At 37.0% G+C, this 25669-nt stretch overlaps 1 protein-coding gene across 4 annotated transcripts in view; it reads left to right on the top strand.

Annotated features, from left to right (window-relative positions):
- The window catches only part of Ranbp17 (RAN binding protein 17), a 289784-nt gene that overhangs the window by 165188 nt on the left and 98927 nt on the right, over positions 1-25669 (top strand). For 3 of the 4 annotated variants that reach the window (XR_007834268.1, XM_051180973.1, XM_051180975.1), the window contains 3 exons: positions 5501-5560; positions 13920-13993; positions 14810-14890. Coding sequence is in view for 3 of the 4 variants with exons in the window: in XM_051180973.1 (XP_051036930.1) it covers positions 5501-5560; positions 13920-13993; positions 14810-14890 (215 nt within the window). In the remaining variant the exon portion in view is untranslated. The remainder of the gene's footprint in view (positions 1-5500; positions 5561-13919; positions 13994-14809; positions 14891-25669) is intronic. The other variant, XM_051180974.1, reaches the window with a different exon arrangement.

Here is a 25669-nt window from a genome sequence, read left to right on the forward strand (position 1 = left end):
TCTTGGCTCTCAGAAACTCAGCAGAGTGTAAATTAATCCTAGTTAGAAAGCCTTAAATACCTTTACCTTTTTTAGAAAGCTTGAATAGCATGCATGTATGGGTTTCATGAACAGCTTTTACTCTGTTGTAGACATTTTTGGATCACATTTTTCCTATCAGCTATTTGGTAAAAGTACACAATTTGCTAAGATGGTTAATAGTACACAAATATAGACATTTCATGTGCTGTACCATGTAAATGTAAAGCTTTGTAGTTACATGTTTTTGTAGCAAGAGAATTGTTTTAAAAGGCATGTAATTTATTAGCTATCGGTAGCTGCTTTATTGCCTTGCCGCACTGCAGTAATAAATAAAAGAAAGTGAACTGATTTTACAAATGGCACACAAGGTGCACATTTTGTGGGGGAAAAGTCTTTTTTTAAAGAATTGGCATTAAATCCTTTTTTTGTGATGACAAAGAGGCTAAGAGTGCAAACTGTATTTTCTGTTTATCGAAAACAGTCTTTTTTTCTCCGGGGCATTTTTTCCTATGATCATCAAGGGATTTCAAAAGCAATAAAGTGTGGAATCATTGTTCGACTTGAGCAGTATTAAAACTTAGGTTTTAATTTCAGTGAAGTAATAAGATTTGAACCTGTCTCACATTACAGCACTGTAAGGCATTTAGCAATTGTATTTTAAAGGAGGTTTTTAAAATGCAGCTCACTTGTAAGCTAACTGTCTTTCTGTAATTAATAGTTTTTCTTCAGTCTAGGCTGTTGCAATCAGACCAAGAAATATCTTAGTTTTTAGTAACACATGGTAATTGTAAGTATTAACTCCTAATTAGCCTAAATGTCTAATAATTTTCTGTTTGCTTCCAAAGCTGCTTTTAAAAGAAAAAGGAAAAAAAAAAAAAAAGGACTGGCTTATAAAGCTATAGTGTGTCTTTCCGTTTTCAAAAATACAAATGTACATGTGCATTTATATTTCTATGAGTTTTTATATACAGCAAGATTATGTATTAGTTGATTCATTACTAGTTTTTAGGCACCACATCTCACACACAAACACACAAACACACACACACACACACACACACAAAATTAAATGCCAGATAAGGGTCTATTTGTAAAGCTAAACCAAAAGTAACAGTCTTTTTCCATACGTAACATTGAAACTCATAGTTACATCTCAAAAAAATGCTTTAAAATATGAGCATTTCTATTAGATCAGTATGAGAACATACTTGCTGATAAAAGATTGTATTTACCATTTTGAATTGCTATTGAAAATAATTGCCTCTACAAAAGGAAACATCTGTATGATAGCACATGGTTAAAGCTGCCATCAATTTTTAACATTTGAGGGTTGAGCTATGACCTTTTGTGATGACTGTGAACAGTAACTGCTTCCATTAGCCATAAGTTTTGTTTCTTTATTTTAGTAGATGGCCTAGACTGTAAATATTAGAGAATCTAAAATAAATCAACATATTATCCTAAGGATACAAAATGTAAGAGCTATTTGTGGTTGGAAACCTTTGACAGATAGTTTGGATGAAGCAGATGATTGCCTGCCTAGCGTATCTGGTCTCCATTGCTATGCCTGCGGGCAGTTTAGTGCTATGGTTGTATATTGATGTCAGGGTTAGTACTGAGTGGCTAGCAGTGACAGATGTCTATAATTACAGGCAATGCTTCCAGTATTTCTGAAAAGCCAGCCTATGTTGAACAATTATCTTATTTCTGCCTTGCCAAAGAGCATGTTCCAATTGCTAGTATTAGCAGCAGTGGATATAGAGCTTCATCTGCTGCCTTGGGACAAATGTGTGAAAAGTACTTGGTTATAAAACATAAATGCAAAATATTTTTTCAACATTTTAAATTAGTTAAGTTCAGTGTTCCCTAATTTTTATCTTCCCATAATGTTTCTGTTGAAGGAGTCTTGAAGTACAGAAACACATTTGGCATACTTATTGGGATTTTGTTTTCCCCTAGGCCTGTGTGGTTCCCCAGTGCCAGTGTCCCTTGCTTTGCTGAATAGATGTTAAGCAAGTTGGCTTTGAAACAAGTTGTCTGATGTAGATTGTGTGTTCTGATTGATTGCCATTACAAAATTGGAAATACATTTCCATGGAAAATTTCTCAGTCCCAGTAAATATAGTTGGAAACTTAATGACAAAATTATAAAATGATAGAAAATGCTAAACTATCAGACTGGAGAGGTGGCTCAGTGGTGATGAGTGCTTGCTGTTCTTGCAGAAAGCCTGATTCGTTTCTCAGAACCTACATGGTGGCTCACAATTATCTGTATTTCCACATTCTGGGATCCAGTACTCTCCACTTTGTGGGATCTTGTATGCAGGTGGTGTCCATAAAAATCACACAGTCACTATTCTAAGGATTGCAATTCTTATTTTGTCTATTTTGTTTTTGTTGTTGTTTGAAACAGTTTCTGTGTGTAGCCTTGGCTGTCCTGGTACTCGCTCTGTAGACCAGACTGCCCCACCACTACCCAGCTAGAATTGTGAGTCTTAAATTTTGTTTTAATCTCCTATCCTCAAAGATTTTAGTCTTTTGAGCACTTGTCATTTCCTATCTCTAAGTTTCCTTCCTTACACCTTCGTGGCCCACTTGATTGACTCATTAGAAATATTTTCATTCTTTGTGGTACAATTGTGAGAGTGTTCATTTTATCTGGGTATTTACATTTGTTTCCATGTAATGCCACATCTGCCAGGAGGTACAACCATCCAACACATTTCATCCTTCTTAAATTTAGACATTGTATAGGAATAGTGTCCTTGGTGTAGGTTTCAAATTCTGCATTTTTAGTTACTATAGAGTGAGAAATGCCTAGGAAATGTTTAAGAATACAGTTTTATCTTAAGTCATATTCCAACCTGTAGTGAGTTTCTGCTCACAACTAAACACTTGGTCTGGGTATTAATTTTTTTTTCAGGTAGTTTGGGTTTTTTTTGTTTTGTTTGTTTGTTTTTGTTTTGTTTTGTTTTTTAACTAACTATGATTGTCATCATTTTACAGAACTAAAATTTCACAAAATCCCTTACTCCGAATTAATCCAGTTTGTTTTCCTTTCTGTCATATTGCCTATCTGTAGAGATGGGTTTTAGGCACAATCAGTTTCAGTGACCTAACAAAACCAGCATTGTGACTTTCATTCCCCTGTTAATTATTTCCCAAGGGAATTTCACTTCTCCAACAACAGATTTGAACCAGTGGTCCTAGCTGGCCAGCAGTGACAAGAAAACAAAACTAGTTCCAGATGTTTATATAATCCATCCTAAAATAGGCAACCTGACTCAGAACCCAGAGCCTGGCATAGGGACTACTAACATTATAATCTTTTATATAAAGCTGCCTTACCCATTCTTACTGTGATGACTGCTCCTTGGGCACCCTCACAAAATTCTTAAAATAATTTATAAACTTCTCATTTTATTTTAGAATCCCTTGTGTGTATGTATGAGAAAAACTTTGACAATTAGATGGATTCATCTATCTGAATTGGAAAGACTTCACTAATTTTTTGGACATGGAAATATAAATCATCCATTTGCCTAGTGTGTTGAAAATGTATGGTAGAAGTAGGAAGTAGAAATCTACAATGACTCCTAAAATGAGAATAAGGACTTCAGAACTTCAGACAAGCCTTCAGATAGACATCATGGGCTGCCATTCTGTTGTCTTCCCATTTCCTTCCCCATTTTCTTAACTGCTCCTACTACTGATCCGTTATCCAGTAGATGTTAACACTACCTTTCACCGGCCATTCTCTCCTATAGCCATCCCTGTTTAACTATTACTAAAGCTCTTCACATATAACTTAGAATATGCATCTGTTTTCCAGCACTGGATCCAGATACTCAATCCAGAGCATGACAGTAAGAATAATAAGGACTGCCTTTCATATAAGATTACAAGGGAAGCAACTGTTCTCAGCACGTGCCAGTAGTGGCCACAGCAACTTATGCAAATGGGGGTTTTACTGTGCCGGGGCTGTTCTGCATACTCTTTATTAATTTGCCACTTCAATCCTTTCACAAAACCCTCGGATATTAGTTCTTACATATATCCTCATACTATAGTTTTTTTTAAGAAGCCAAATTTTAAAGGTTAATCAATTTACTTATTATATTCATTTTATAGTTGTCTGAATCCCACAAGTCTTGAGCTTCAGAACCTATGCCCCAATCAGCCCTCTAGATTCCTACCTTTGATTTATTTATGTGTAGGAGTATTTTGCTTTGCATGTATGTTTGTGCATCCTATACATGACTGGTGTCCTCGAAGATCAGAAGAGTGGCTCAGATCCCCCAGAATTGAAGTTAGGTTTGTTTTAGCCACCATGTGTCCTGGGAACCGAAACCAGGTCCTCTGCAAGGAACAAGTGCTCGTAACCACTGAGCCATCTCTTCAGCCTCACATATTATTATTTATTACATTATTCTTTGTATTCTTATATAGATGAAGAATAGAGACTGTCAGTAATTTAAAGTTATAGAATTAATTCATTAAATAAAATGTTTTTGAGTGATTATCTGCAAAGCTAATAAGTAGTAGATTCTCCATCAACACTTCATGTGTTTCATTGTGTTTTATTTGTGTGGAAGCAGAAGAATCGGTTCATGTCTACTACATAGCAAGTTCAAGACCAGCTTTGTCCACATGAAACTCCATCTGAAAATAAAAAGAACATGCTGAGACAGTGGGAAAAAAATTAATGTCATTGGTGATTTTTCATTCCTAGATTATTATTTCATTCCTTACCGTGGTACAGATTCCCTCCCATTTGGAAAAGATAAAGAATTAAGTATCTCTTAGGAGGTCAGAGGTTACAGAGGCTGTTTTTTAATATAGGAAATGGGACATAGTTTCAGAGAGAGATTCCAGAAAGAAAAGTAGAAATATAGAATCATGTAAATAAAACAAAGATGCTAAAAATAGAGGTTGCTTCTAAGTAATTGTCTTATACCTGCTATGACTACAAGTAAACATGCTTTATAGAGGATTGAACAGATGTGTGTATACAAGAATTGGACTGAGTGCAGAAAACTCACTATGATTTTCTTTCTTCTGCACAACTACACAACTGAGTCTGTTGGTTTTTAATGTGGTTTTGGCCATCAGTTGGTGACTTGGCTATTGACATCATTAGTCCCACATGTCTGCCTAGTGTAAGTGCCTCCTGGAAGCTGACAGCTGTAGTCATAATTGATTTGTTCATTTTTTAGAGCTATCCTTAAATGATTGGTTTTTGAATTCTTTTTTAATTATTCTACTGCAGCAAACCCATTGTAATTCCTATAGCCACATTCAGAGTTTGAAAATGACTTCACTAAGTTTCAGAATGACAATCAGTATCACAGAAATATTTTAAGTGATAGCAACAAAGATTATGAGCCATTTTCTACCTGTACCTGAAATTGAGAAGGCTTAGTGCTCTTCTCTTGTCTCTGACGTCAGGTGGCAGGTCCATAAACTCTGTGCTTTTTAGGTTGTACGCCCGAAGAATGATGTTTCCAGAGTTCCAGAGAAGGCTTGGAAAATAGTTAAGGTGAGTTGAGTACCTAGTTATGGTGATGGGATCACCAGTCTTTATGTTTATCTCACTGCAGTCCCAGGTTCTTGTTACTGAGACGGACACATTAACACACAGAGATAGGCGCATTGGTGCATTGCCTTGATTCACTTATATGCATGTGTGTAATCCTAGTGTATGAGGCGTAGAGCCAAATGTTCATTAGCAAGACTAACTCTAAAGACTAGCTAATGTGAAAGCATTTAAGTTTCGTGATTATAACATTTCTGATACCAGAGAGGGTAAGTTTCTCTTACTACATTGAATTGAATGGTATCCATAACTAGCTGTAACTAGCACATACCTGTGCCAGAATGTGCTTCTGGCTGACACTTTGAAGAAGCATGAAAAGTAAAAAAATTCTCTGCTTCCCATTTCCTCACCTCTGCCTTTATCTCCTTTATCTTCTCACAAACTTTCTACAACATTTTTTTTTTTTGTTTGCGTCCTAATCATACCAACCTCATGCAAGGTTTTGTTATAACACAAAATTGTAAATAAACCCTTACATGTTTATTTATAATGCTTCCTTCAACCCGTTGTCTCAAACCTTCCAGCCAGGCCTTCTTTTGCCATAACCTTGTTTGCATCTTTTTCAGTAGGTTTGGAAAGAATAATAGCTAGGATTTTAGCATGGTTTTCTCCACAGAAGACTGGTGAACAGAAGCTTGGCTCCAGACATGGAGTGAGTTGGCAGCCAGCAAGAGCAAAGCTGTGTCAGGACAAATGTACACTCTTCATCGTTTCTGGTTGGCTTTCAGCTGGTTGCACCACAGGGGTCTCTATGAGCTGTGTATCCTGTGACCAATAACTGGTGCACTCGACCCAGGTCCTCTTGGCTAGGGACAGCCTGTCGGGAGGCATTAGGTTCATGCTGGTGACGATCCTTAGTCAGTGGCTCCCTGAAGGAACATGAGGCAAACAGCCAGATTCTGTTGAACAGGTGGTAGTTAGACCTTAGCTCTGATTGTGGGGGTGGTAAGGAAAGATTCTCCAAAATTACCAGCCTTACTGGTTTTCACACTACCTGCGTACTTCTCTGTCCAATAAATGATTGTTTAGAAATGTGTCCAGAAATATCTCAGGAGACATCTGGAATTCTCTAACTTTTCTACCTTCCTTTAGCAGTCTGGATTTGGGCCCATGTCAGGAATGGAAGCCCCACTGGGATGCAAGCAAAAGAGGAAGCATGCTCTTAGCCATGCATCAGTGGAGGCCCCTACTGGGAGAGGGGATTATCACAAGCAGCAGGCAGCCCTGCACCCCAGCCTGCTGAGCATGCTCTGCCACAGGATGTTGAGATAGGAAATGTGAGGCCAGAGTGCTTGCTCCAAGTTTCCTTACACAATAGGTTATTCAAGCAGATTGGGAATGCTTCTTAAGAGATTTGTTAGGTCCGTGTCCCCTTAGCAAGATGGCCACCACAGATGGTGGGTTCAGATATTCTTGTTACAGTACAAATTTAAGACTCATATTTGACTTCCATACTGGCTTTTCTCTGACTCAGATTCTGCTGACAGGGGCAAGCAGATTACTCAGCCATTTCCACTTAGTTTCCAACTTAAATTATGGTTTTAAATTAAATTCTGCCAAAGAATTTTTTGTCTTAATTTCATTACTGTATTTAGTAATTTCATTTTAAATGCTATGGAAAGATTGGCTAAGATTAATATAGATCTATTCAACATCACTGAGTTTATATATTTAACATGCAGCAGTGATGCTTGTACCAATGATTCTCTTGCTGTAATGTTAAGTTTGTTATAGTGTTCCTGTTTTATTGTGCTTCAAATGGCAATGAAGGAGCTCAGTGTCCTTCATTCCAAATGGTTCAGTAAGTAATGAAGTGCTGCAATAGTTCACTCTCCACCTCAGTCTGCTACCAACACTGTCATTTTTAACAGGGTCCTCGTATAGAAAGGACTTAATTGACCACAAGACAAAAAATAATGAAAATTGCTTTCTGACTCATAATACACAGTTGCGTGTCCAAGACTCAAATTCTTTCCTGAGTAACATTAGTGCCTTTGTCATAAGGGACACTGTCCTGTGTGGGGCACTGTCTCCATGTGTGGGCTGTCTCCATGCGGTGCTTTTGAGCCAGGTTTTTTCAAGTTACAAGTCAAAGCCTTAACTGGTAAGTTTATAGTAAATTAAGGCAGTGCTTTAAAATTCAACTGAAGATGGGATGTTACCTATTTTAATTATTTGATAGAAGTTTGTAAGAATACGGGGGTTCAAAGAAGGTTTGTCACCTGATAGCAGAAGTCTTTGCTGTTGATTTGCACAGCACTGCCAATTTTATGCACTGAGCCTCTACAGAATGTGCTAAAACCTTTGAGAAGTTATAACATCTTAAACATCTATAGCGAGCCTACGGGTATTCACTTACTGTAATTTTCTGAAAATTCATTATCCAAAAATCTTAATTCATTATAATGGCTCTTATGAAAACATACAGAACTGGGTTTCTCTTATTCTCATATTTGCACACAATGAGAGATTCGTTGTTTCTAATTTGTTTCATGTGGTGCTTCTGAGTACATCTCACAGAGGGCTGTTATTGAATCTCTGTGACTGTTATTATATCCATCAACCTCTAGGAACTAACATTCTGGGTTTCCCAGTTCTGTAATCTACTTCAGATGCAAGGATTGACATAATTAGCTTCTCACAAGTTATAACCAGAATGCAGCACATACCTAATACCAAGAATCAGCTTGGAGGGGTGGGGAGAAGTCTAAAAAATTAGCACAGGATTTACTTTCACTCTGTATTAAATTTATAGCCAAATATCTTGTTGCTATTTTTATGTTGATTCCCTTCTCTAGTTGTCTTACTTGACTCCTTGTCAAAAACTGTATATATGAACATTGAGAAATGAAAGGGTGATTGAGATTATCTACCTATAAATGCACAAGCAACATCTGTCATTAAGTGAGTTCAGAAAGTGGAGTAGTCTATTCACAAACACTCTCTCCTGAAATTTAGAAGAACCTTTGTAGTAAAACAACATGGATTTATTAAGATGATTTTTAGGAACATGTATTCTCAAACTATAATGACAATTTCTGACATTTATAGAAATTCCATATATTTCACAAGCTGTTTTAATGTGTCAGAGTTAAAATGGGTACTTTGTAGCTTCTAAGGCAGCAACTGTTTAGAAGTAGAGTTGATGTTCAGGAGGCTACGCCCACAAAAGTGGCAGAGGCTAGCCTAGCCTATGTAAGGCACTAGGTTCAGTTCCCAGAACCACAAAGAGAAAGGAAAGAGAAAGAAGTGAAGGTCTTGTGTCATAAAATACTGACATAGTTGTTTTATCCCTTGAACAAAGGAAATTTAATATCTGTGACTAGAATGTGTTAATTGATTCAATGTATACATAAAGATTTCAGAATTACTAATGCAAATTTCAAAGGTTTGCTGGGCTTGACTGTTACCTTTATGCTCTTAAATCTCCATGAGTGCTGGAGAAATGGCTTAGTAGATAAAGCACTTGCTGCGCAGCATGAAGAATTTGATTCTCCAAAACCCACATAAATGATAGGAAGCACTCCAAAACAGGACGAGCTGGCTGGCAAAAATGGCACACTCCAGGTTCAGCTAGAGAGCCTTTCTCAATAAATGAAATAGCTATAGAGTAATCAAGGAAGACAATTGATGTCACTTTCAGGTCTCTGCACAGTCTTAATTATGCAGTTGCACCCTCACACATACAACACACACACACACACACACAAACACACAGTCTAAAAGAGAAATACTGTCTTCCGCTTCTGTTACTTTTGATGTGTAAGGCCTTCTCTTGCAAAGGTTGTTAGCTGAGTATTCCAGAATCTGCTAGGCAGAAAGGCCAATGAAAAGAGATCGTGGGACGTAGCATTTTTTATTAACTGTAAATTGCCAAGGTGTGGGATAGGGGATTATCACTCAGTCATCCCTAAAACCTGTTAAAATTCCTTGTTATAAATTACTGTTATTTCTTCTGTTTTACCAGTAAGAAACCAAGATTCAGAGGTTTTGAGGAACACCTAGTTAGTGGCTGATTAAGAATTCAGATCCAGGGCTGGAAGGATGACTCAGTGGTTGGGAGCACTGGCCGCTTTTCCAGAAGACCTGGGTTCAGTTCCTGGCACCCCACACAGCTATCAGTTCTGGGGGGGGGGAGGTCCAACATCCTCACACAGACAAGTGTGCACATGAAATGAAAATAAATGTTTTTGAAGTGTCTCATTTTAAAAAAAAAAATCAGATCCAAATGTCTTTGGAACCAAAACATATTTTTTCTTTTGCAAAGTTCAAGAATATGTTCTAAGCACTGTGAACAGCAATGTCCCCTCCCTCCAAAACCACAAGTTTAAATAGTGGGTGAAACTTTTATTCGTGTGATAAGTATCTCTAATAGACCTGAAACAGTGGATGCTCCCAAATTCAAAGAAGAAAGGTCTTATTACCTAATCTTGGAAAAAGCTTTCTCCAGGAAATACTTAAGCTTTAAAACCATACCGTTTTAAACAGCAAATGTTTGTCAGTTCCTATACTTAGTGAGCAGGGGTTTTAAATACAAGATCCTGTTTCAAAAGAATAAAAGTAAAATTGGCAAAATTATACATTTGCTCATTAGCAAGCATTAGTAAAGTGGTGGGCATAGTGGACATAAAAGATAGTGTTAGCTCTGTTCTTAGATGTACTGAAGGTGAAAACAAAGGAGGGCTGAAAGCAGGCCAAAATTTGTTTTCTGTGTATGTGTTCCTGACAGTATAAAACACAAGACCAAAGGCATGACTGTATTCATTGTCAGTGTATGATCCAGCCTTGGAAGAGCAACTGGTGATTTGATCTTTCTTCTTTGGTGGTAGTGGTATGTTTTGAAGTAGTCTTTCTTAACCGCTGAGCCATCTCTCCAGCCTTGAAGTAGTCTTTTTATGTAGCTTGTTAGCCTCCAACTCAAAATCTTTGTATCTGTTTCTTGACAGCTGGGATTAGAGGCATGCACTACTTTGCCTGACCTTAATCTCTTTTTCTTCGGTATTTACATGTGTCTCATTAGAATCTAATTATCTACTAGCTTCTGAATTCAAAGGTTAGTCTTCTGTGTACTAAAGGCAGCCTCTTTCTCCTTCCAACTCCATTCCTAAAAAGGAATTTTATGGTGTGGTTTCTTCTTGCTATCATAAAATGTTTTGGTAAAATTAATTTTTAAAATTATTTTGAAGTCTTAAAAGTTGCAGAAAATATTCAGAACTCTGAATATTATGTTAGAATTGTTTTCAGTAGAAATCTTTTATTAACTTGTGCTTTATCATAAATAACTTTATAGATGTTCCCCAGTGGGCAAGTTATCTCTTACCTCCTAAATAGTCTGTATCTATCACGTTATTAAATTCTAAATGTTAGAAGATATTTTCATATTATCTTCATGTTCTCCAAATGGCACAAGACCTTGAAAAATGTGAGTCTTTTAAAAGAAATGCTGTAATCATACATTGATTTTAAATGACCCTGTCACATGTGAAAACAAATCAGATTGTTGCTCTTAATGAGCTTTTCAATTTACTATTCAGTAGATCAGATAAGTGGATTTAAGAGGTAATGATCCCGCTTAGTACTCAAGCTTGACTGTCAGATCCTGGTAGTGGAGAGAAGTCCCCGAGGACAGAAGCGTTGACACAGCTCTAGATGGGATAATGGGGATCAAAGCTAATGGATGCTAAAAGGAATGGTACAAGTTATAAGGAGGATTGTGGGTTAAAGCACTGCCTGTGCCAGTGTTGACTGTTTGCTCTTGCGTGTTATTGCTTCAGATCTGATGCTTTGAGAAACTGTTTTGACAGCAGAACACAACAGACCTGTCTGCCAGCAAACTCGCACAACAGGAAAATTCCTGGTGGGAACCTTAGTTTTCAAAGATACACTTTACTGTTTTCACCATGGCATAGTGAAAATAAAAGTTAGGTTAGTTCTCAGTTTTGCCAAGAATTGAGTTTATAAAGACTATGGTGTAAAATTTTCCTTTTACAGAAGTGCAGAATAGTCATCCTATGATCCAAAACAAGGAGGATGTGATGAAAATACACCAAACATGGTCTTCTTGAGACCTTATCTCTTCCAAAAACCCATGTGTTACTCAGCTACATCTTCCAGCAGTGTCCAATACATTTATGGCACATTTTCTTTCTTTAGAGATGATTGTGAATTCAAGAGGGAAAACTTGACCTGGAGTAGAGCTCAATTTAAATAGCTTCATTCATGTTTTCATCCTTGGTAAGCACCAGTGCCTTTAAATCTCCAGTCAAGGTGAAGAACACAGTGTGTGCCCCTGCAGGAGCAATGAGCAGAAGAGAGCAGGCAGTAGGGAATTGAGTTCCCACTGTTGTCTGCTTTCACAAGGTAGTCTTATATACAGGATCTCACTAGATAATCACAGATTAAAATAACAACCCAAGCTATTCTCTATAATACTTTTCTCTCTTTTGATTTTGCCCACAGAATTCAATTATATATTCTAATATATATATATATAAAAAGGGGGAGGGCATGTTTCATTTTTTGATTATCCACATTGTAATCCAGCCTTCGTAGGTCCACCCATTGCTTTTTCTGTCACAGATTAAGTACTCTTGGTTGCTGAGACAAGGAATAAGGCATAATATCAGCCCTCAAGGATCTTCTAGCATAATGGAAGAGTTGGACAACTAAATATTATGATGTGAAGGGAACATGGTGGAGGAAGGAACAGACCAGATATGAGGATATATAGGAAAATGCAGCTCACCCTACCTGGGAGGCTAATAAGGCCTTTGGGAAATGACTTTAGAATGGGGATAGGAGGAGGCAGATGCTGAGCCAGAGAAATCCTATGGATTACTCAGTGCTTCAGTACTTAGGGTTGAGAGAAACAGTGGGAAGTGGGGTGTACACGGGGCCAAGGTATGAAAGATTTGAACACCAAAAGTCATGTCAGATTATCCAAGAGGACCAATTTGAATCTTCCTGGCCATGAGCTGTGGTAAATTAAGGGGAAGTTTCCTTTTTACATACCATTCTTCCTTTGAGAGGATTGATGGTAACTAAGGTCCTTAGCCTCTCTTTCTCTCCTGCCACAAATGTCTCAGGATCCTAAGTGATCACAGCAGCCATTGCACAATTGTTGGAATACTTCCTGGAGGCTCGCTCTGTAGTAAACAAAAGAGGCTGTGGAAAGTTGAATATTAGTTTTCTTTCCTCTCTCTCTCTGCCCCAGCTTGTCCCCACAATTCTGCTCCTTTCCTACTCTTTCCCTCTACAGCCACCCCTTCCTTTTCTTCCTGTATACTTGTCAGTTGCCCTGCTAGCCTGAGGAAGAGGCTTCCAGACATAGGACTCTGGTTGAAAATCTGTAACACGTCATTCTGATTTGCATAATCTTAAAATTCAAATATAGTACTTGTATACTCTTCTTCTGTGTGACCCTTTAACTCTGAGTTATTGTCTTGTTGTGACCTGTGACATTATATAAGCTAATGTGTAAATACAGCTACATTGCCATACTTAGTAAATAAACAGATTACAGAAGGTGAGACCATATCACCACTGGGGATAAAAATGGCAGAAGAGAGATCCCATGCAGCTGATGTCTGGCAGGGACAACCTCGAATCCCACCAGAGCATAGGGGGTGTAGACATGTCAACTACTCTTAGCTTTGTCAGGATCCCAGTGAATGTTCCACTGGGGTATTTCCCCACTTGGAGTGGGATTGTGTGTTCAAACGCACAATGTGCCTAAGGTTGAGACAGAAATGTCATACCCCAAACTCTACAACCAGCTCTGCCCACTTAGAAACTCAGTCACACTGTCAACAGTAAAACCTGTCTCTGTCTCTCAGCTAGAGAGTATTACAGAGGGTGTGTGTAAGATATATGAGGTCATGGTTTTCCAAAAATTCTTCCTTTTATAATCACCTTATTGATACTTTCCTGAAATCTAGAATAGGTAGAAAGTGTTTATCTGAGATTCTGTTTTGAACATTATTTTCCAATCTTTTGCTTGCCTATTTCCACATTCAAGAAAAAGGTGCCTCCCAACTTGGAAGACAAAGAAGTTATGTGTTGTGTTGGGTGAAAAATGAGTATGGGTCTTTGTGTGTAAGTATAAATACATCCCAAAGGAGGAGTGCTTCCTGTGGGGAAAGTTAATGCGGTCTAGGGTGATAGTGTTTTAATTTCATTAGCTCTTTACTCACTGCCTGTTTCAGTGTGGATGCAGCTGATCTTTGAGTTTTACACTTGTTGAGTAGTCTTTTGAAACTGCCTATGAATGATAAAGCTTTTAACACTTAAATTTTTCATGTAGGTTTATGCCCGCATGTCAGAAGTCTTAGGAATAACAGATGACAACCATGTTCTAGAAACATTCATGACAAAAATGTGAGTATCTGTTTTGGTTTATAATTTTCTTCTGTTGTTTTGAATCACATATCTGCACATACTTAAAACTTACTATCTAAAGGGCATTATCATTTGTCAGGAAGTCCATGTAGTTATAGTGTACAATATAAAAACAGTCTCCTAAAAAGGTTTACAGATACTGGGCAGGATTTTTTTTACTTTATAATTAAAAACAAAACACCCTATCTCAAATACCAATGAAGAACTAATTACAAGCTGTAGTCATAAGCACCTTAAAATAGAACATCCATTGTAGAGCTGAGTGGTTGGACTTCTAGACACACAGTTGCATGTTGAACTGACATTGGTATGCTTCCCCTTGCATACTTTGTGTCTCACAGACAACCCTGTCTTGCTTGCAGGACAAAAGCTGGGTCAACACCAGAACCATCAGTCAGTTTTTGAGCCACCAGATGATAATTCTTTTGGTTCAGTAACTGGTTCACCTTCATTTGATTTCCTTTGTGATGATAATTCCTGTTTTCTTTCTGTTTGGCTTGATTCTAAATTCAGTGTTTCTTCTGTGAACACTTAACATTATAGACTGACTGACTTAGAGAACTATTTACAGAATTATTTTAAACTTAGGGAATTCCATGCCAATGTTCACTGTAAATTGAATATATAAACGGTTAAATGTGCTATAAGAATAAAAAAGTTATGTTGGAATTTGAACATTCTTTTTATTTTGTGATTGAAGTCACCTAACTTAAATAAAATAACTGTATGTTTCTATGGTTCTCTTTATGCAGCCAACAATCTAACAATTTCAAACATTTTTTTTTTCACATTTAGTGTTACAAACCTTAAATACTGGGGAAGATGTGAGCCTGTAATTTCAAGGACACTTCAGTTCCTAAATGACCTTTCCGTTGGATATCCTTTTCATTGTATACACTAATCCAGCAGGTGAATTTACATGGCCAAATATTTTCCCTGCTTCTAATTTTCCAAAATTTGACATTAGAAAGTCTAATCTGTGTAGCCTTATCTATAAATGTATGTTTGTAATAACTGTACTATGAAGCATTTTTCAATCATAAGTGATCTTATATGAACATATATATTGCTAACTAGCTATTTTGGTTAATATTAATCTAGGATACTAAATGTTTATATAATAAAATATGTTTAATTCATGTATTTCAGCTCATAGTTGTTCATAATTTTCAAAAACTTTTTCTGAAAGAAAGCATATAACTAGCTTGAAGAAGGTAAATGTTCCTGGGTCCCTCTTTAAGAGCCTCGTGCACATCAGCCAGTATGGCTTGCACAAGTTAAGACACACAAAAGAATAGAATAATAGAACAAGAGTTGCTGGCTTTTTAATCATTTCTTGGATTGTTGGCTTCCTTACCAGATCATTGTCACACCTACTCATATTAAGACTTTCTGTTGCACATTAAATGTGTACATTTTTCCTTAGAAATTCTTAAACATTTGAAGCCAGCAATCATCATTATTGAATATTTATAATATTTTAGCAGTGAGAACTCGATTGTAGATTGTTGTTTATGTTGTTAGCTGTAAGGTACATAGATGTTGTGAAAAATAAACATTGGTTTAGTTAACCTGTAAGATTAGCTGATATTTTAATATAAATACAAATTGTGAAAATGGTTGGCTTTGGATGGAAACCTTTAATGTAGTTTCATTCCAAGAATATGCTTGTATTAGTTAAGTTTAAGATTGTGTTCCTCCATAAACCATAAAAGATTTCTAAAGTATTAGACACCCACTTTTGTGCTGGAATTTAATATGCAACTTTTTATTGGAAAATAATCGTCCTTGTCTGGCAAAATCCACCATGCAATATTTCTGTTAGTAGGTATAATGCAATAAAGACAGGGAGGGCTATTTATCACTACAAATTTTGAGGATTTCAGGATTCTTTTTATTATTTTAATATATTTCTTTGATATTAAATCAGAAAAATGATAAATTACACCTGTCCAGGCTGTTTTTCCTCTTTACTGAAAAGTGATGTACAACCCAATTCCAGTGGTCATTTTGGCTTTTTAAGATATGTATTTTTTCTTATTAAAAAAACTCCACCTGTATTTTTTTCTAATAATGGTGCTGAAATACTCTTCATTTCTAACATATGAAGTGGTTGATAAGTACTTCATAGTATTGCAACCTCTCCAGCTTTTCACAGTGAATTACTGAGAAAGCGTGTTATCTGGAAGAAGGCCTATGATGGTAGAACACAGACCTATTGTTTAGATTCACTCTGGCTTTAGTTTGAAATTGATATTTAATATAAAATTAATTTGATTTGTATTTAGTATAATTTGCATAATGCCTAATTTATTGGTATCTATTAAGATACTTTTTCTGTTATCTATTTTAAGTATAGCTAGTATAACCTTTTATCTTATAAGCCATTTATTCCTTTTGAATACCTCTTAAAATTAATTTTTAAAAGTCTTATTTTCAAAAAATTTATTAGATAAAGGTTAAAGGTTGTAGCAGATATGAATTATTTCCATGCAGGTACATTGATTTATATTTTTTAACAATTATTTCAAGTTTGCATATTTAGAAATATATATTAGCTCAATTTGATTTCAGTGCTCAGTTATTTGAATTATAAATCATTATGTCCCTTCTAGCTGATCAGTCATGAAATATCTTTGAATTCATTTACATAATGGAATATGTGCTTGGTGTATCCATTTCAATGCAGTCTCTTGTTACCTAATGTGTGTTTTGTTGTTCTCTCCAATTTCATTATTATATGTGTTTTTTAAGCATGATCTTAAAATAATACTTTATTTTTTGTTAAAAATACAGTTTCAGTCCTCAGCTGTAAGAAGGTATCACCTATTGGTCTGCCTTAATGAAAAGCCTTATGTTGATACTCAAAATATTTTGAAATATTATTAGCAAGTCAATGAAAACCATGGTATCTTATAAATACTCATTTTCTTTATAATGTATCTCATTGGGTACTTTTTGGGTATTTTGGTTTGTGTTGTTTTGGTTTTCTTTTTTTCTTTTCTTTTTCTCATTAATTTATTTTTTATATTCCAATCCCAGTTCCCCCTCCCTCCTCTCTTCTTACTTCCCCTACTTACCCCCTCCTCCAATCTGCTTCTCAGAGAGGTTAAGGCCTCCTTTAGGAAGTCTACTAAGTCTGTCACAATCATCTCGTTGAGGCAGGACCAAGGCACCTCTCCATCCCCCACACTCCTGTGTCTATGCCGGGCATGGTGTCTCTCCATATAGAGTAGGCTCCACTAAGTCTGTTTGTGCATTAGAGTTAGATCTTGGACCCACTGCCAGTGGCCTCACGTATTTCCCAGTTGCACCACTGTCACCTATATTAAGGGAGTCTAGCTGTCTTATACAGGTTCCCCATTTGTCAGGCCTGAGTCAGTGATCTCTCACTAGTTCAGATGGGTTTCCCCATCACAGTCTTGACTCCTTTGTTCACATTATCTCTCCTCCCTCACTTCTATTGTACTCCAGGAGCTTGGCCCATTGGTTAGTTATAGATCTCTGCATCTGCTTCCATCTGTTTCTGGAGGAGGGGTCTAGCTTCTCAGGGGTTGTGGATTGTAGACTGGGTATCTTTTGCTTTATGTCTGGTATCCACTTGTGAGTGAATACATATTGTATTTGTCTTTCTGGTTTTAGATTATCTTATCCAGGATGTTTTTTTCTAGTTATGTCCATTTGCCTATGAATTTTAGGAAACCATTGTTTTTTACCGCTGAGTAGTACTCCTTGTTTTTCTTTTTTATTTTATGTGCCTCAGGTGGCTGTCATTCGGTGTTCAGGACACTCAAAGCCAATCTTTGAGCTTTGTTATTTTTCTTTAATCTGACCACTTGTTTGGAAATTAAAATTACCAAAGGTTGTTTTTAAGAATTACAGAAAAGCCTGAAGTTCCCTTAAAGCAGCGGTCATGCTTGGTTGAGCATCAGAACATGATGTCTGTTATGACATCATTAGGCCCCACACTAGCACTTGGCCCTGAGTGGGACCTGAGAGTCTGATCTTTACTGAGTCTCTGGGATACTGATTGGGGACATGTGTGAGAACTTTTCCCTTGAAAATTAGAAAATAGAATTGAATTGTATGTCCTGCTCAAAAGACCAGGTATTTCTCCAGAGGCACATTTTCATTCAGCTTTGCTAGCATTAAATAAGGCAGCTATGACAGATTAGAGGTCATCTGGCTCCCTAGGTAATGATATGGAAACTGTGTGTTAGTAGCCTACTCTGAACCCTCCAAATTGATAAAATTTTGTAATGTTTAAGTCGTCCTTTTTGAGAGAACCTTTATATTTCTCTAATAACTTTTAGTTTACTCTTAGAATTTTCACTAATAAAATTCAAGAACTCTTCATTCTTTTTTTTTTTTTTTTTTTTTTTTGTCAAGGCTGAGAAACTTTTATTGATCAGCATGTTAGGGTCATAATAAAGGTACTTTTGCAGATTTTCTTCTGTCCCGTTTGTGTTTTTTTTTTTATTTATTTTTTTTTATAGAGTATTTTTATTTAATTTTATATAACAAAGTCCAATTAAATGAAAACAAACATTTATACACAATATTTGGGAATTTGGGCGTCTCTCCCTCCAAACTACTTCCTGCTGGTAAGGGGCGCTGTCCTGGGGGATTCGAGGAAGATTCAGATATCCTAGCCGTAGTCTGCAGGGCTGTCCCGTCCAGCTGTTTGGAATGTAGGATCAGCCTGCACTCTGTTTCAGGCGGTCTGGTGTGATCAAACCACATTAGTCTGGAAGGAATCCACATCCCCCCATTTTCTGTGGAAACAAAAATAGAAATACTTTTCCCCAGTAACTTGTTCTTCAACCCAAATCTTGGAGTCAAAAAAGAACTCTTCATTCTTAGTAGCTTGAGCTAACCTGCTCCATCTGGGCCCAGCCCTCTACAGTGCCTGGGATCCTCCCTCTCTAAATTGTTTTACACATCTGGAATCCTAGTTTCTTATCTGGATGAGAAATGGTGAGATTGTCCATTTCTCAGCAGGGAAGCTGCTGAGAAAATCAGAGTGAAGGTTAACAAAGTGTTCAAACTTATCTTAACTGCCAAAAAAGAAAGTGTTGAGTCTCCAAAGTCCTCTTGTTTGTTAACTGTTACTTGAAGCTTTCCTTCTTTTAGAAGGTAGTTGGTCAATATTTCTACATCAGGTCTTTGCCACTATGGGTTCACAGGTATAATAATGAGAAAGGAAGTTTCATTCCTTACAGGCTCCTGTTGGAGGTCATCCTTTTTTGCATAATCTTTAAAGGTTTGGGAAAGGCCAGATGATCTTTAACTTTTAAAAATAGACCCCTAGATGTGTAGGCATAGGAGAGGGAGGCTGGAGATTGTTCAGTGAGCATTGGCTGCTCTAAATGAGACTCACAGTTGGATTCTTAGCACCCATCTTAGGCGGTTGTGGTGAGGATAACTCCAGCACTAAGGAACCCAGCCTCCTCTCTGGCCTCTCTATGCTCCCCTACATGCAGGGCATACAAATAGATATGCACACAAATAAAAATAAAATCTTTTAAAAATAAAAATAGACCTTAATTTATAAAAGAGGGTCTATGTTAATTTTTTAGCGTCATTCTCAGTGGGTCATAGGACCAATTATTTCTTTATCACAAAAACACCTATAAATAAATCCTGAGGCTCTAGCTCAAAATGAAAACTGAGAGGTTCCTTCTTTAAAATTATTTATAATGTCAAGACCTCCAGCAATAAAGCTTTAAACCAGATGAGGCATTTCTAAGTCCTGGAGCCCTATGTGAATGTGTAGCTCATATACCCAGATAACTGCCCTGGTTATCTGTAAATCATTCCTTTTCTTTGGCTTCTGACTATCTCCCTGAAGATGATCTTTACTCTATAGTATTAAAGATAAAGTAGTGATTTTTAGATTTCATTCTATACTCACCTTAATTCACTGTACCTTCTTGTTCTCTATCAATTCAGCTAATACTAGGCATTTGCCAAGTGTGGGACAAAAGAACAGGTTACAGTCCCTGCTCTCAGAGTTCTCGATTCTAACAGAATTACCCTGATTTTATACCTCCTCCCATATTTCTCCTCTAAGAGCCAAAGTCAGGTGCCTCACTAACATGAAACATTATTAATCTAACTCAAATTGTATACTAATTTTCTGGAAATGTGTATGTTAAGAATGATGTGGTACTGAATTTTTTGCATATGTATTGGGTGTACATGTGAGTGTATGTGTGAACGAAGTATGTACCAGTTTTTCATGTAGGGTGGCAGCCAGCCATTGCCTGTGATCCTCCTATCTTCACCACTTGAGTGCTGGAGTTAAGGTGTGCTCAAGGCTACCCCCAGCTTTTCAATGCAGTTTTCAATCTGAAATCTGGTCCTCATGATTACACTGCAAGGTCACTTAACCACTGACCCACTTTTATTAGATAAAGCAAGCATACTATTAAATATACTTTTTTAATTATCAAATACTATGCATAGTAAACATTACTATCAATGAGGTGTGATTCATGAATGAGATGGGAGTCAGGAGAAAATACAGGATGAGAAATGCAACAAAAGTATAGAATAAAACAAGTGAGACATGGAAATAAAAGTATGAGTTACAAGAAATATTTAGAAATAGGGAGTAGTAATTCTACTTTTGTGAAGTATTAAGTTTAATACATTATTTTCTTTCTCTGAATACTCTCTCTAAATGGTGTAAGGGAATGTTAAATAAAATTAGTTTTCACATGCACCCCTCAAGCATACTTTTATTAACATCTGTCATCAAGAAAGTCATAATTTAACTCCTGTCTGGTACTTTTATACTAGAGTCAAGTGTGGGAGTTGTCTCTACTCTTGAATACCTCATTTAGTCCTTCACCAACTTTATATTCCTTCTTCAAAAGATCATATTCCACGCTTTTCCCAAAGTGCTGAGTCACTTCTACTTGCTTCTCAGATCAAAGTGACATGACTGGTTGCATTCCAGTCTTGCGACGCCACCTGACTTACAGAGTTCTCGTAACTAGTTTGCTGATCCACCCACTGAGCAGCTATTTATATTTTACACTGGGATCAAGGACATTAATTTTTTTCTTTCTGCTTGATGCCTTCCTTGTCCCTCACTTAATCACCAAAAGTATCATTCCCTGTCTTTTGACAGGATGGCTCAACTTGGATTTTGGGTTCTTCATAAAGACTTAGGAAAGTAATACTGAAATAATTGTAATCCTTAATCCTTCAGTGCTTACTGAGCACTTAATTCTTTTCAATTTTTTCTCATCATTTTTTAGTCTTAATGTTCTTCTTTTCTTCCCCCCTTTTGATTTTTTCAAGACAAGATTTGTCTATAACCCTGACTATCCTGGAACTCGCTCTGTAGACCAAAATGGCCTCAAACTCATTTCTTAGTGTTCTTGTGACTACATCTTAGGTATGAGTATAACGTTGTTTACTATGTATTACTATTGTTTTCTACTAGATTGTAAAGTAATAAAGATTAAAACTTCTGAAAATATAATTGGCTTTAGGACATATCGACACTTCTCCTATTGAGTGACTGAAGTATAACTCCTACTTCTTATTCTAAAAAAAAAAAAAAAAAAAAGAAAGAAAGAAAGAAAACTTGATCCCTTAGATGTTTGGTTCAGGTTCATGGGCATAAGCTTCCTTCAGAAATTAACTCATGTTTCTGACATGTAATGTTCTTATCTGTGGGACTTTCTCCACACACACCATTTTCAAGATCTAAATTGTCTATAAACAATGAGCCTATGGGTCCCTAAGATACCTGCCTAATATCATAACCCATCCTGCTATGCTTAGTGAGTATGAATTCCACTATTCAATTCTGAAGCTTTTTTTTTTTTTACATTAATGCTGTTGTTGTAAGATACATCATTCAGTTAATATTCTTTAGAATCACTTTTTCATGACTAAAAAGATGGCTCAGGGATTAATAGCACTTGCTAACCTTGCAGAGAAGCCAAGTTTGTCTCCAGGACAACTGTCTGTAACTAATGGACAAGGCATAGCACATTCGTGGTACACTTATATCATGCAAGCAGAACACTCCCGCATGTAAAATCAAGTGAAAAAAGAAGCACTTTTTCTTTCAAACAGTACATAAAAATAATGGTTTTCTTTTTATTTTTATATAACAGCATTTTAGATTTGATAAAATGTGATAGATTCTTGTGCTGGATAGTTTTATGTCAACTTCATATAATTCATCTGAGAGAAGGGAATCTCAATTAAGAAAATGCCTTCATCAACTCAGACTGTAGGCAAACTTGTAGGGCAATGGTTCTCAACCTTTCTAATGCTGTAACCCATTAATACAGTTACTTACATTATGGTGACCCCCAACCATACAACAATTTTTTTTCATTTCTATTTCATAACTAATTTTGCTACTGTTATGAATCATAATGTAAATATCTGCCTTTTCCAATGGTCTTAGGTGACCCCTGTGAAAGGGCATTTCAGCCCCAAAGGGGTTGTGACCTACAATTGAGAACCACTGCTGTAGGGCATTTTCTTAATTAGTGATTTGTGGGGGAGGGCCCAGGCCATAGTGGGTGGTGCCATTCCTGGGCTGGTGGTCCTGGGTTCTATAAAAAGGCAGACTGAGCAAGGCAGTAAGCAGCACTCCTCTATGGCTTCTGCACCAGCTTCTGCCTCCAGGTTCCTGCCCTGTTAGAGTTCCTGTCCTGACTTCCTTGTTGAGCTGTGCTGTGCAAGTTTAAGTCAAATAAACCCTTTCTTTTTTTTGGTCATGGTGTTTCATCACAGCAATAGAAACCCTAAGACAAGTTAGTATCTGGATTGTGGGCTATTGCTGCTATAACAGATCTGACCATGTTTTGCGGGGGAGGATTATGGAAGGACTTTGCAACTTTATACAGGAAAAGCCATTGGATACAGTGCTTGGTGAACTGTTCTGTAGGAGCTTGGAAGATTGAGGGCAATGCGGAGGATAGTTACCTGGCATGTGAAGTTTCAGAGGGAAGTTTAAAGATTATCTGGGCCATTTGTTATTTTGAATTCAGATTCTGTGGTTCTGGTTAGCTGAGGCTGAAGAAACAGCTGAACTACTAACATGAAACATTTGCTTTGCTTGTATACTTGATGATGGACAGCTGTAGCTGAGAAATTAGTGGTGATTAAGAAGAGACCAGAATCACTGACTGAGGTGAAATCCTCTTGGAAGTGTTTACTGAGAGTAAGCAAACATGCTGTGCTCCAGAGGTAACCAAGGTTGTACCTCGCACTGGCAGCCAAACTTGGTCACCCAACAATGTTTGTCATGGTTGCTAGCTTCATGACTATCTTCGCCTGCCTCAATGTTTTCTTTTTAATTACATAGATACAGAAATTTTTTTCTGGAAATTTTACTCAGTCAAATGTAGCAGTTGGCCATTAACAAATTGGTTACTTCCAAAAGATAACAATTACAGTTGTATTTCAATTTGTCTGGAGGAACAAATACTAGCCTTTAAAGTCAAGTGGATATGTATCACATGGTGGAAAGAGAGCAGAATGCTGTAGTGTCAGTAGACCTGGCTGGATTTGAACTTTGGCTCTACCATGTATTAGCACACCATGAGCGGGGGTCCTCCCCCCCCCCCCATCAACCACTAATTAGCCTGTGCTAACTCCTGCTACTGCTCAGGAGTTGCTGTTACCATGCTGTGCTCACCACTGTGAACTGCAGCCTCCAAACCTGCCCTTAGCCACCCGTCCTTCTGCCCAAAATGGAGCAACTTTAAAAAACACTTGCCTGCTAGAGAAGAACAAAATTAAAAGATCCTAAAGATATGTCCTTTTGCCTTTCCTTTTAATATTATAAATGTTAGGATCATTAACTAGTTTTGGACTGAATTCCTGTAAAGGAATGTAAATATTCATGTAAATTCTCATTATTGTGATTTTTTTTCAAAGTTTTCATCGTTTTTCTTGAGAATTTAAAAGGCATTGGGGACTGACCTTGGTACAAAGTGCACAGATGCAGTTCTGCAGAAAATGTCTTTGGCAGATGATGTTTATCCTTGGATGTTCTGTTTATTGCTTCCATAAATATTCTATTGTCAAAACATGACGTACTGTTTGTTAGCAGTGCTGACAGGAAGGTTCCTCTTAATGTCAGCGTTCATATTACCCATATACCCTGTCACTTTCAACTTAGCAATTTTAAGAGAATTGCCTTTGGTAATTACTTAAGATATTTCTAAGTTTATTGATTCCCCACCCTTGTTTAACTGACTGAAGTTTGAGTGGCAGTTCATCTGCTCAGAGATTGATGATTCTGAAAAGTCGTCAGATCCGCATCTTTAAATCTAAGAAAAAAAGCTTACTGCTCACCAGCACTGATCTTGTCCTTTGGTTGCCAGAAAACGCAGTACACTGAGGAGAGTGTGTGGCTTCCAGTCCTGTCCTGGGGATACACATGTATAACATGCCACTCCAGTGGTCACCTGGAAGCTGGATAAACTTAAATCTAAGTCATAACAGCTTGTCATTGGGAAAGTCGATTTTTTTTTTTTTTAATGCATTTGGTCACTGAACAACTGGAAGTAAGTCTGTTCTACCAGTTAGAGTCGTGAGAATTGGCCTCATAGCTTGTGTCCATTTGTAAGTTTTCTTCATTTTCTTGTGTTTTCCCTGGTTTATAATCACTAAAGATGTGTACATCACCTGATCCTCAGAACAACCGGTACAGTCCCTTGGCCATAGACTCCATTCTTATTTGCTAGAGAGGAACTAGGGTTTGGTGAGGCTGAGTACATTGCTCAGGCTCATCCAGATGACTGAGCAGTCTAGGCAAGCCACGAGCCCACATTTCCTGATATGTGTCCTGGTGAGCTGTCCATTCCATGTCTAAAATGATAACTGGGTTTTTCACTGTTGTTATATGTAGGAAATTTACAAATAATATGGAGGAAAAGAGCTGATGTTTCCACTATGACATGAATGGAACCAAGTAAGAATGCTGAAGCCTTTGAAGACAGGAGGAAGTACATAGAAGAGCCAAAATGTGCTCTGGCAGAAAGGACATGAATAGGGTAAAGGGAAAGAAGAGGGGGTGCATCCTGGGTACACATCCCTAAAACCCAAAGTAGACTAGAGCTCATCTGTGCTTTGTATTCATGCTTATGGTCTCTGGGTTTTATTCTCACTCGGAGTTGGCTTGTTCTGATGATAATGTGGTACAGGAAACACACAGTCCTTTGAATTAAATGTCAGCAAAGTCAGCCATATCTGTGCATCTTATAGATGGACAACTTAATTTCTTTAAGCTTCTGTTTTCATATCTGCAGACTTGAAATAACACTGTAATCGTGAAGACTGGAGAAAATAACATGAAAAAAATGCCTTCCACTTAAACACTTGAGAAATATTAGCTACATTAAGCTGTCTTTCAAAACTTAATGATGTGAATTTTGCTCTCTTTCTAACTAGATTTTGGTTTTAAACTTTTGAGTTCATTGTTTTTTAAAATTGAATAATTTTCTCTTTCTTGATAGTCTATTATGGGTCTTTATAATAATTTTATTATGAAGTACCATTAAGTAAAAAGAAATTCTCCAGCTATACCCAAATGTAAAAAGGGTCAGTTTCAATTTTCTCCTATCAAGGCTTTAATAGTGAGAAGTTCTTGACTTAATTATAGGATTCATT

This window comes from Phodopus roborovskii, unplaced genomic scaffold (genome assembly GCF_943737965.1).
Source record: "Phodopus roborovskii unplaced genomic scaffold, PHOROB, whole genome shotgun sequence".
NCBI classification, from domain to species: Eukaryota; Metazoa; Chordata; class Mammalia; order Rodentia; family Cricetidae; genus Phodopus; species Phodopus roborovskii.